Source organism: Pseudophryne corroboree, chromosome 4, assembly GCF_028390025.1.
Source record: "Pseudophryne corroboree isolate aPseCor3 chromosome 4, aPseCor3.hap2, whole genome shotgun sequence".
NCBI lineage: Eukaryota > Metazoa > Chordata > Amphibia > Anura > Myobatrachidae > Pseudophryne > Pseudophryne corroboree.
The window spans coordinates 415522502-415535151 of record NC_086447.1 but is presented as its reverse complement, the minus strand read 5'-3'; the positions used below and the strand labels follow the sequence as shown (position 1 = coordinate 415535151).

Below are 12650 nucleotides of genomic sequence, written 5' to 3'. Positions count from 1 at the left end.
TGTGACATGTGAAATGAAGACATCCTTCATGTACCCTTATTCTTGTGACATACCTAAAACATATTTTATTGCTTATAGTGTGAATAAGTGATAGCAACATCGAAACAATTTAGCCTACGCCTCCAGTCAAATAGTAGTGTGCTATAACCAATTTTATGGGCCCTATAGCAACATTTTGAAGGGAATCCTTCCCCTTCTAGAGAAACACCTCTCTCTACAGCAGTTGTTTATTTTATGTGCCATAGTAGTGTCCTAGTTAATTGTATGCCCCATAGTAGTGTCCTACTTCATTTTATGAGCTTTAGTAGTGCCCTAGTTAATGTTATGCCCCATAGTAGTGGAGTAGTTCACATTATCACACACAGTGCCCCTAGTTCACATTATGTAATATTGTAGTGTCCTAAGTTTACAATGTGCCACATTTTACTGCCGCCAGTATACATGCCACACAGTGCCCCCAGTTCACATTATGTCACCCCACATCGCTTAGCGGGCAATTGTATGAACCTGGGAGATTACTTTATGACCTGGATGGAGTTGAGTCAGGCCCCAGAGGTTTGCCCTCTGAGCCTCAGGGCCCTATAGCAATGGCAAATCCTGCACCCATTATAGCCACACCCAAGGCTATAATCAAACCATGGTCATAGCCACGCCCTCTTTGGCAATATAAATCAGCAAAATACTGAATGTGGGCCAGTATGGAAGTTGTTCATAGCTGTAAATGTGTAATAGGCCTGCTATTTTGTAACTGGTTTATATATATATATATATATATATATATATATAGCAGCAGTAGAAATAAGGGCGGCACTGAGAGTCTTTGCAATAATGGTGAATAAACCGTGTCTTTTATTTCATCAACGTTTCGGGGACGCAGCCCCTTCGTCAAGCATGAAACGTTGATGAAATAAGAGACACGGTTTATTCACCATTATTGCAAAGACTCTCAGTGCCGCCCTTATTTCTACTGCTGCTTATTGGATCCAGGTCTTACGAGGTGAGGGCACGGGAGCAGGTTGCCGAGACGCTGGGGAGCGTGAGGAGTGCCGGTCACACCTCACCATATATATATATATATATATATATATCACCATCATAATTGTTGTACATACAATATATATAGATGGCAATGTTAAAAAAAAAATCCCGGGATACTAGTGGTACATTTAAACATGTTGCACACAATGCGGTCTGTGTGATATTTAGTACAGTACACAACAACCCCCCAAATGCAGTGGTTCTCAAACTCTGTCTTCAGGACCCCAAACAGTTCATGTTTTCCAGGTCACCTGTGGGTCTTTACACTTGGACAGTTGGTCATACGCCTGTGCCCCTGCTGGGTGGTCTGGAAAATGTTCGGTGTACTGAGGACTAGGGCTGAGAAACACTTCCCTAATGCTATGTTCAGTAAACCTGATTGTAATGTCATTTTCTTTATTATAATCAGTCTTTGATAAATAAATGTTTATATTGTTATAAAGGTCAGAGAAATAATAGCACAAATTGCATTTTACTTACTGCACAAGAAAATGAAAAGTTATTCTGAGTAATGGCCATTGGCCAGTATTGAAAACTTGAAATATTTCCAGGGACAAATCTTAAAACCTGTTACTGTCCAGGGAAATTAGCATCACCTGTCAACTATGCAGTATTACAAAAAGGAAATTGCACAAATATCCACAGATACTTATGCTTAGAAGCAAAAGGCAACCTTTTTTTATTTGAAGATACAATACTAAAAGATACAATACTAACAAAATGCAAAGATACATTGCTGTAATTATATTAAGGGTTCTATAGAAACTAAAATATAAGTTGGTTTATTGTATATAAAACATATATACTGTATGTAAAAGTTTGAAGAGCTCAGGGATGCAGCTTGGGAAAGCATAATTGAACTTCACCTACTTTCTTGCTATAAGTTTTACTAAATTGTCCTAAAATACTGTAAGTGATTGCTTGGTACACCAGATGGTAGAGTACTTCAATTACCTTAAAGGAGACCTGGTGTGGCACTCTGCTGTGCAGTGAGTGGCTCTTGCTGTGCTGCAGGATCGGATCTCAAATAAGTGCACATACGAATATACAGTATAAGAAAGCGAAGCACTGGTTTTCAATATTCATTTGCCTGCATAAGAACCATCAGAGCTTTGCTTGCAGAGTTCTCCAAACACTCTTCCTCCACTTGCGACTAGACAGGAAAGAGTTCATGCCTCTGTTTGGCTTGTGTAAACTGCTTCTTTAGGGGTATATTCAACTGAAGTCGAAAGCTGCCGTCTGTCGAAAAAACGTCACTTTTCGACTTTTTTAGGTCAGAAGGGGTTCCGACCTATTCAATCTAACCCCAAATTATTCGACAAGTCGAGGAATTTGACTTGTCGAAAAGCACGTGGATCGGCGGAATAGCTGCCGATCTGCGTGCTTGTGTCGAAAAGGTTTTAGCCCCCTTTTCGACCATCTCAATTCGACTTTAAAAAAAGTTGAAGTGAGATGCGGGAGCAGAGACTGGGAGAGCTGCGGGCAGACGGGGAGAGCAGCGCCAGAGGATGTATCACAGCCGCCGCTCACAGCAGCGTCCACACTGCTCCTCCTTTAGTGTACTGTACATCTGAATTATATTCAGAAGCCACCAAAGCTGTAAAGGCCTGTATAAAGTCATCCTGTTTGTTGGAGGGAAATATTTCTGTATAAAATTATTTGGGTATCTTTATAATATTTATTTCATTGAACATACCAAAGGGCAGGTATTCTGTGCCTGGAACATTGCAGAGGGCAGTGTAAGAAAACACTTTTCTGTCCCATTCCCTACTATTGCATGTAACCATTTCTCTGCTATTCCCACATGGATGTCCTAATGCTACCTAAACCTCAACATAACTAAGGCCCGTCACCTGCCCTCCTAAATGTCTTTTATTGGTAACATGGTGCCATGACCCTATATTTCCAGCGCCACCTAGTTTTTCTATTGTTTATTCTTTGGTAAAGAAAATAGGCACTCTTTTTATAGGGTTGGGTTCTATTCCCACTCTATGGGTGTCATGGACACCCATGAGTGGGAATAGTCCTGAGCCCCCTGCCGACATTCTGGTATGATGATGGCTGGGATCATAACTACATCCCTTATTGATAAGTACAAATGTGGGTTTCTAGACAACATGTATGCTGATCATGCCCTGGCAGACAAAAGTGGTAGCCTCATGGCTCATTTGGCAAGGGCATAAATAAGAAAAAGGACTATCACAGTGATAATAGATGATCAGGGTATTAAACATTTTTGTGTGATAATATTACCGAGTTATTTTTTTAAATAAATATTATAAATACGTATATTAATTGTTTTTCATTAACAGGCAAAATAAAGTCACAGCAAAGATCGTCCACCAAGATCACACTGAATTTCTAACTGGCAAATCAACAATCTCCAATCTCAGACAGTTATACATGCACCCGAAGATGTCACACAATATAGATGATGAAGCTGTGTTGGTGTCTCTTGATACCAAAACCCTTTATGCAACAACCAACTCAATTCTAAATGTATGACTTTTTGTGCAACTCGTTTTGATCATCTCACTGTAAATGAAATGTGAGTTCTGCATTGGGTTTGCCAAGAAAACCAGGTGATGTTGGCCTTTCTCTAGACTGGTAGTGGATATGTCAGAGTAGACATTTTATATATATATATATATATATATATATACTCAAATATATTAATCTTATCACAATCATATAGTTTGCCAATAATCCTGTTTTTGTCTAACCTTCCTAGCTCTTTCTGAACATGCAGCCAAATGGAAGGGTTTGTGAATTTGGAAGTTTTGCAAGAAATAAACACCCTCTAAAATGAAATTATATATCCATGGGCCCTCTAATTCCATTTACAGTATTGGTTTTGTATCCGTATACTCAAGAGAAGTAGCTAGTTACATTTTGGGGTCATTTTCTTGTATTGCTCTAATAATCAAAAAAGTACTTTTGGCAAGAATGATGAAAATTAGTATATTTTTGTTATTTTTGCCCAATACAGATTCTACATAAACCGCATAATATAGAAAGATATTTATTTCAATATGCTGCCATATAATAGAACAATCTGTCCATTAAAAATCTAGAAAATTTGCATATACAAACTGACGAATTGAAGTTATTCCTAGTGAAGCTGCTGCAGCTCCAACCACAAATCAAGGACCTAATTCAGACCTGATCGCAGCAGCAAAATCTTTCTCTAATGGGCACAACCATGTGCACTGCAGGGGGGTTGGGCAGATATAACATGTGCAGAGAAATTTAGATTTGGGTGGGTTATATTGTTTCTGTGCAGGGTAAATACTGGCTTCTTTATTTTTACACTGCAATTTAGATTTCATTTAAACACACCTCACCCAAATCTAACTCTCTCTGCACATGTTATATTTACCCCACCTGCAGTGCACATGGCTGTGCCCATTAGAGAACAATTTTGCTGCTGCGATCAGGTCTGAATTAGGCCACAAATCTGTTAATGAATGGGTTAAACCCTCTGATCATTAAGTAGTTTAACAACTCATGTAAGAAGGGGACCAAAGTCATGTTTCCAGCAAGTCATGGATATCTGTACATTATACTTCTTTCTAATGCCTTTCTACTTACTTATCTGGGCTAGAGCTATTTGCAATACATGCACATCTTGTTCCCGTAACCATTCTTAAAATGCAAAATTGGATACAATTATGTCAAATTTAGGCAATCCACATTGCACATGTGTTGTGTTACATAAATGGTACCACCAAGTTCTACCATAATGTGAATCTGAATAGCAGCATGTCAAGTTTTGTACCTAGATTAGCATTAATTGTGATTAAATTTAACACTCAACTATTATTTTTGATACCTATGAGCTCAATGGATGTATAATTTATACTTTCTGTGTGATGTGCTTCAGCAAATTTCTGTCATTAGCATTTAGGAAGTCTGCTGAATAAATTCCATTATTAGAGAATTCCCTTTGAAATATTAATCTAGGCTACTTTTTACTAACCTGACCGCTCGGATGACAGTTTTAAGAGCTGGGGTTAGATCTTCTACTGATACATCGCAGTGACACCCTTTCTCATCATGTACTTCCTCTGTTCCAAGGTTGACGTCAGCTAGAAAGATAAAAGGAGACTCAACTGAGAAGATACACATGGGAATTTCTAGATTTTAGCCTTTTATGGTTTTGTCTGTAGCAGATAAAACACACACTTTTGGTCTTTAAATAAATCAACTTATATAGTGCACCTCTATAATTTAAATATACCAAAATTGCTAGATTAATTGAAAGGTTATTCACTAAAAAAGAGAAACATTTGTGTAATTAAAATGATATCTAGATGTCTTCAATTTTCTATATTTTATTATACCTTTTGTATGTTGTGTGAGGTACCAAATTAATTTTACATTCATTTTAAAACATGCAATGTCACAGTATCATATATATATATATATATATATATATATAAAATATAATATACACCTGCTGTCATGGAAAACAAAACAAAACGGACTGCGCTTATCGTTATCTGATAGCTAAGCTGCTATGGGGATAGGAAGGGAATCCACGTTTCCCAATAGCAATTCAATAACAAAACAAAATAACCTCCAAGCGCTAGATTATCAGTTATTGCACTTAAACTAAAATCATTAATTACACATCCTTGTAATAAGAAATAATTGTTTTATTTTTAATAATAAAATATATGTGCACAAATTTCATTGATTACATAAAATTATTAAAAAATATATATATGAGGTAGTGAATCCTAATACCGGTATACTACATACAGACAAAACAACATATAACATGTAATTACTATGGTAGGTGAAACACCTTAGCGGATTATTCACCTGTGAATGGCAATAGATTTTTTGGATGCCAAATATTCGTGTCCGTTATGCGGTGTAAATATCCATATAGATCTTGAAGTGTCCTTTATATCAAATAAAGCTCTTAAATGTCCATGAATTATTCCAAGTCACTAATGAGCAAGGGTTAAAAGTCACTTTTGGAAGTTGGGAATCCCCACAACTTACTTGTAAGTCCGTGCATTAGAGGAAACCAAAGCATCAAGTGTCCGACGGCAGACGTAATATGGTGCTCTCAGATCAACTAGTTTCGCCTGTCTAAGCAGGCTTCATCAGGATAACTAAATGCACCTTCTGTCCTGCTTAAATAGCTCCCTCTGATATTGGTTTCCATGGAGACGGATCCTCATTTCCGCCCTCCGTCAACATCACTTCCGCTTACTACCACCTCATTAATCTATTTGGCTCCTGGGACTTCCCACTAACAATCCCGTCAGTCGGCATACCGATTAGAAGGGACTGTGGTCATACCCAACCCGGAGGGATCACATAGCATGTGTTACATGTGTGGCCAGCCTGTCCTGCATCCAGGGGTGGAGAGGGGATTGGTCTGGTGGGGGGGGGGGGGGGGTCAGCCTTGTGACGGGGCAGGAGGGGGTTAGCCTGGTGACAGAGCAGGAAGGGGGTTAGCCTGGTGACGGGGCAGCAGGGGTTTAGCCTGGTGACTGGGACAGGAAGAGGGGGGTTAGCCTGGTGACAGGGGGTGAAGGGATTAGTCTGGTTAGAGGGGGAGGAGTGGGGATTGCAGGAGGACCTTTCACTTGTATTGCTGATACCTAATGCAGAGCTCTGTGCTATGACATATTCTGGCATTACCTGTCACTGTTACTGTCAAATGGCGGCTCCGGTAATGCAGGAATAGGGGGCCCGGGGTATCTGACCTACCAGAATGGGACACAGTCAAGGTAACACGGGCAGCCTGGCCCTCTGTGGCCGCCAATCACCGTACAGCTGCGGTGGGCCTGCCCGGCATCTAGATGGATCTGCGACAGAACTAAACACTGCGGGAGCGACCAGAGCCGGGGATGCAGTATGGGCTGCCAGGCTGGTAGCTTGGACGGGCTGTACGACGCCCTTCTTGCTGTGTCTTATCAACTGCATACGCGGTGGTGTAATGGTAAGGCCAGCCCTGGTCCCCTCACACTTATCCCCTCATCTCTACTGCGGCGGTGTCGGCAGCAGCAGAGCAGTGCTGCTGGGTGGGTCCTAGTGCCGTTGCATCCACCCAGTACCCTGCAGTCGGCAGTAAATACAGTTGCCAGCAGGGTGGCTCTGCAGCTGTGCCCACCAGACCGCAGCGCCACTGGCAGGCTATTGTAGCAGGATTTTTTTTTCCTGTTTACAGCAGCACAGCAGTTTGCAGTGGGCCTATTTTGCTGGTGGGCCTGGAACTGCAGCTACATCAGCCCCATTGTTAATCCGGCCCTGGTTATATCACTTTTCCAACAGCTGCATACATTAAATCCAGAGTTAGTAGTTTTCAAGTGACCATATATATTAGTTAGCCCTCTGTGTTTGCATGCTAAACTTTGTCATTAAATAGTGTGCATTATTAGCATTTAACTCACTATTTGATCTTATGCGATCTCATCCTGCAGGCAGTGATATATACAGCAGTCGCCCCGGTGGGTCTTATCAGAGTGCCTGGCTTAACACACCTCATAACATAACACACCTCACTGTATACCATTACTGTGTGTAATATACCTCTCTGTATAACATTTCTATATATATTTTAATTCCCTTACATTTTAATTGTAACAGGCCACCATGGGGATGGGGGGAAAGCCACCAGTGCTGCTGCTGCCACTGCTGCCACTCAGAATGCCTCCCCTCTCTTGCACTGCTAGATGACCACCACTACTCATATGCTTGTAGTGGCTTGCAGTTACTATAAATAACATGACATCAACCGTCATTTCACCCATGCAGGTCCCGCCCCCGGTATTTTCGGACTCACGCATGCGCAGTTTGCATTTTTACTGAGTGGTAAAAGTTGTAGGGCAGCGGGAGGCTCAGTAGAAAAAAATGGGAGCCTCCCGATGAATGCGGGAGGGTAGGCAATCCTGCCCTGCTAGCGATGGTCTTCAATGTTGGTCTACAGAGATTTCTGCTCGCCGATGATTTCTGTTGTGCAGTGATTTTTGTTCTGCACTGATTACTGAAACTGCAGTGATTTTGGAAGCTATACTGATTTCTGTTCTGTCAGTCTGCTCCTGATATACACCATTCCAAACAGAAAGAGAATACACCTTCCCGCACTATCATTTACTCCTAATTTGCATTGTTATCCAGATGTGAATGACTTCTGTGTTCCTTTTCATAGATTCCCCCTTTAGTATGCCACATGCAAACTAAGTTTACTTCTTTTTGTATCTCATTCTTCAAAAGTGTGGTCTTTTTCAGGACCATTAAAACACAACCCAGTGCCAAACGTAGGATTTCTCGAGGGGCGTTTCCAAATGCAGTCCACAATCTCCACTCTGTGGAAAACTAGCGCCAGTGCAGGAGTCTGGGGGAGCGGTAGAAGAACCTAGTAAAAACTAGAGATGAGCGGGTTCGGTTTCTCTGAATCCGAACCCGCACGAACTTCATGTTTTTTTCACGGGTCCGAGCAGACTCGGATCCTCCCGCCTTGCTCGGTTAACCCGAGCGCGCCCGAACGTCATCATGACGCTGTCGGATTCTCGCGAGACTCGGATTCTATATAAGGAGCCGCGCGTCGCCGCCATTTTCACACGTGCATTGAGATTGATAGGGAGAGGACGTGGCTGGCGTCCTCTCCATTTAGATTAGGGTTGAGAGAGAGAGAGAGAGATTGACCTGAGGCTGTGATACTGTAGAAGAGAGTGCAGAGTTTAGTGACTGACGACCACAGTGACCACCAGACAGTGCAGTTGTTTGTTTTATTTAATATATCCGTTCTCTGCCTGAAAAAAACGATACACACAGTGACTCAGTCACATACCATATCTGTGTGCACTGCTCAGCCCAGTGTGCTGCATCAATGTATATATATATCTGACTGTGCTCAGCTCACACAGCTTATAATTGTGGGGGAGACTGGGGAGCACTGCAGTGCCAGTTATAGGTTATAGCAGGAGCCAGGAGTACATAATATTATATTAAAATTAAACAGTGCACACTTTTGCTGCAGGAGTGCCACTGCCAGTGTGACTAGTGACCAGTGACCTGACCACCAGTATATATAATATTAGTAGTATACTATCTCTTTATCAACCAGTCTATATTAGCAGCAGACACAGTACAGTGCGGTAGTTCACGGCTGTGGCTACCTCTGTGTCGGCACTCGGCAGCCCGTCCATAATTGTATATACCACCTAACCGTGGTTTTTTTTTCTTTCTTTATAGTCATACTAGTTACGAGTATACTATCTCTTTATCAACCAGTCTATATTAGCAGCAGACACAGTACAGTGCGGTAGTTCACGGCTGTGGCTACCTCTGTGTCGGCACTCGGCAGCCCGTCCATAATTGTATATACCACCTAACCGTGGTTTTTTTTTCTTTCTTTATACATACATACTAGTTACGAGTATACTATCTCTTTAACAACCAGTCTATATTAGCAGCAGACACAGTACAGTGCGGTAGTTCACGGCTGTGGCTACCTCTGTGTCGGCACTCGGCAGCCCGTCCATAATTGTATATACCACCTAACCGTGGTTTTTTTTTCTTTCTTTATACATACATACTAGTTACGAGTATACTATCTCTTTATCAACCAGTCTATATATTAGCAACAGACACAGTACAGTGCGGTAGTTCACGGCTGTGGCTACCCCTGTGTCGGCACTCGGCAGCCCGTCCATAATTGTATATACCACCTAACCGTGGTTTTTTTTTCTTTCTTTATACATACATACTAGTTACGAGTATACTATCTCTTTATCAACCAGTCTATATATTAGCAGCAGACACAGTACAGTGCGGTAGTTCACGGCTGTGGCTACCTCTGTGTCGGCACTCGGCAGACCGTCCATAATTGTATATACCACCTAACCGTGGTTTTTTTTTCTTTCTTTATACATACATACTAGTTACGAGTATACTATCTCTTTATCAACCAGTCTATATTAGCAGCAGACACAGTACAGTGCGGTAGTTCACGGCTGTGGCTACCTCTGTGTCGGCACTCGGCAGCCCGTCCATAATTGTATATACCACCTAACCGTGGTTTTTTTTTCTTTCTTTATACATACATACTAGTTACGAGTATACTATCTCTTTATCAACCAGTCTATATATTAGCAGCAGACACAGTACAGTGCGGTAGTTCACGGCTGTGGCTACCTCTGTGTCGGCACTCGGCAGCCCGTCCATAATTGTATATACCACCTAACCGTGGTTTTTTTTTCTTTCTTTATAGTCATACTAGTTACGAGTATACTATCTCTTTATCAACCAGTCTATATTAGCAGCAGACACAGTACAGTGCGGTAGTTCACGGCTGTGGCTACCTCTGTGTCGGCACTCGGCAGCCCGTCCATAATTGTATATACCACCTAACCGTGGTTTTTTTTTCTTTCTTTATACATACATACTAGTTACGAGTATACTATCTCTTTATCAACCAGTCTATATATTAGCAGCAGACACAGTACAGTGCCGTAGTTCACGGCTGTGGCTACCTCTGTGTCGGCACTCGGCAGCCCGTCCATAATTGTATATACCACCTAACCGTGGTTTTTTTTTCTTTCTTTATAGTCATACTAGTTACGAGTATACTATCTCTTTATCAACCAGTCTATATTAGCAGCAGACACAGTACAGTGCGGTAGTTCACGGCTGTGGCTACCTCTGTGTCGGCACTCGGCAGCCCGTCCATAATTGTATATACCACCTAACCGTGGTTTTTTTTTCTTTCTTTATACATACATACTAGTTACGAGTATACTATCTCTTTATCAACCAGTCTATATTAGCAGCAGACACAGTACAGTGCGGTAGTTCACGGCTGTGGCTACCTCTGTGTCGGCACTCGGCAGCCCGTCCATAATTGTATATACCACCTAACCGTGGTTTTTTTTTCTTTCTTTATACATACATACTAGTTACGAGTATACTATCTCTTTATCAACCAGTCTATATATTAGCAGCAGACACAGTACAGTGCGGTAGTTCACGGCTGTGGCTACCTCTGTGTCGGCACTCGGCAGCCCGTCCATAATTGTATATACCACCTAACCGTGGTTTTTTTTTCTTTCTTTATACATACATACTAGTTACGAGTATACTATCTCTTTATCAACCAGTCTATATATTAGCAGCAGACACAGTACAGTGCGGTAGTTCACGGCTGTGGCTACCTCTGTGTCGGCACTCGGCAGCCCGTCCATAATTGTATACTAGTATCCAATCCATCCATCTCCATTGTTTACCTGAGGTGCCTTTTAGTTGTGCCTATTAAAATATGGAGAACAAAAATGTTGAGGTTCCAAAATTAGGGAAAGATCAAGATCCACTTCCACCTCGTGCTGAAGCTGCTGCCACTAGTCATGGCCGAGACGATGAAATGCCAGCAACGTCGTCTGCCAAGGCCGATGCCCAATGTCATAGTACAGAGCATGTCAAATCCAAAACACCAAATATCAGTAAAAAAAGGACTCCAAAACCTAAAATAAAATTGTCGGAGGAGAAGCGTAAACTTGCCAATATGCCATTTACCACACGGAGTGGCAAGGAACGGCTGAGGCCCTGGCCTATGTTCATGGCTAGTGGTTCAGCTTCACATGAGGATGGAAGCACTCAGCCTCTCGCTAGAAAAATGAAAAGACTAAAGCTGGCAAAAGCAGTAGCACCGCAAAGAACTGTGCGTTCTTCGAAATCCCAAATCCACAAGGAGAGTCCGACTCCAATTGTGTTGGTTGCGATGCCTGACCTTCCCAACACTGGACGTGAAGAGCATGCGCCTTCCACCATTTGCACGCCCCCTGCAAGTGATGGAAGGAGCACCCGCAGTCCAGTTCCTGATAGTCAGATTGAAGATGTCAGTGTTGAAGTACACCAGGATGAGGAGGATATGGGTGTTGCTTGCGCTGGGGAGGAAATTGACCAGGAGGATTCTGATGGTGAGGTGGTTTGTTTAAGTCAGGCACCCGGGGAGACACCTGTTGTCCGTGGTAGGAATATGGCCGTTGACATGCCTGGTGAAAATACCAAAAAAATCAGCTCTTCGGTGTGGAAGTATTTCACCAGAAATGCGGACAACAGGTGTCAAGCCGTGTGTTCCCTTTGTCAAGCTGTAATAAGTAGGGGTAAGGACGTTAACCACCTCGGAACATCCTCCCTTATACGTCACCTGCAGCGCATTCATAATAAGTCAGTGACAAGTTCAAAAACTTTGGGTGACAGCGGAAGCAGTCCACTGACCAGTAAATCCCTTCCTCTTGTAACCAAGCTCACGCAAACCACCCCACCAACTCCCTCAGTGTCAATTTCCTCCTTCCCCAGGAATGCCAATAGTCCTGCAGGCAATGTCACTGGCAATTCTGACGAGTCCTCTCCTGCCTGGGATTCCTCCGATGCATCCTTGCGTGTAACGCCTACTGCTGCTGGCGCTGCTGTTGTTGCTGCTGGGAGTCGATGGTCATCCCAGAAGGGAAGTCGTAAGCACACTTTTACTACTTCCACCAAGCAATTGACTGTCCAACAGTCCTTTGCGAGGAAGATGAAATATCACAGCAGTCATCCTGTTGCAAAGCGGATAACTGAGACCTTGACAACTATGTTGGTGTTAGACGTGC

At 42.4% G+C, this 12650-nt stretch overlaps 1 protein-coding gene across 2 annotated transcripts in view; it reads right to left on the bottom strand.

Annotated features, from left to right (window-relative positions):
* The window catches only part of KCNQ5 (potassium voltage-gated channel subfamily Q member 5), a 1045273-nt gene that overhangs the window by 110378 nt on the left and 922245 nt on the right, over nt 1-12650 (bottom strand). For both annotated transcript variants that reach the window (XM_063916808.1, XM_063916809.1), the window contains one exon: nt 5018-5126. In XM_063916808.1, coding sequence (XP_063772878.1) covers nt 5018-5126 — 109 coding nt within the window. The remainder of the gene's footprint in view (nt 1-5017; nt 5127-12650) is intronic.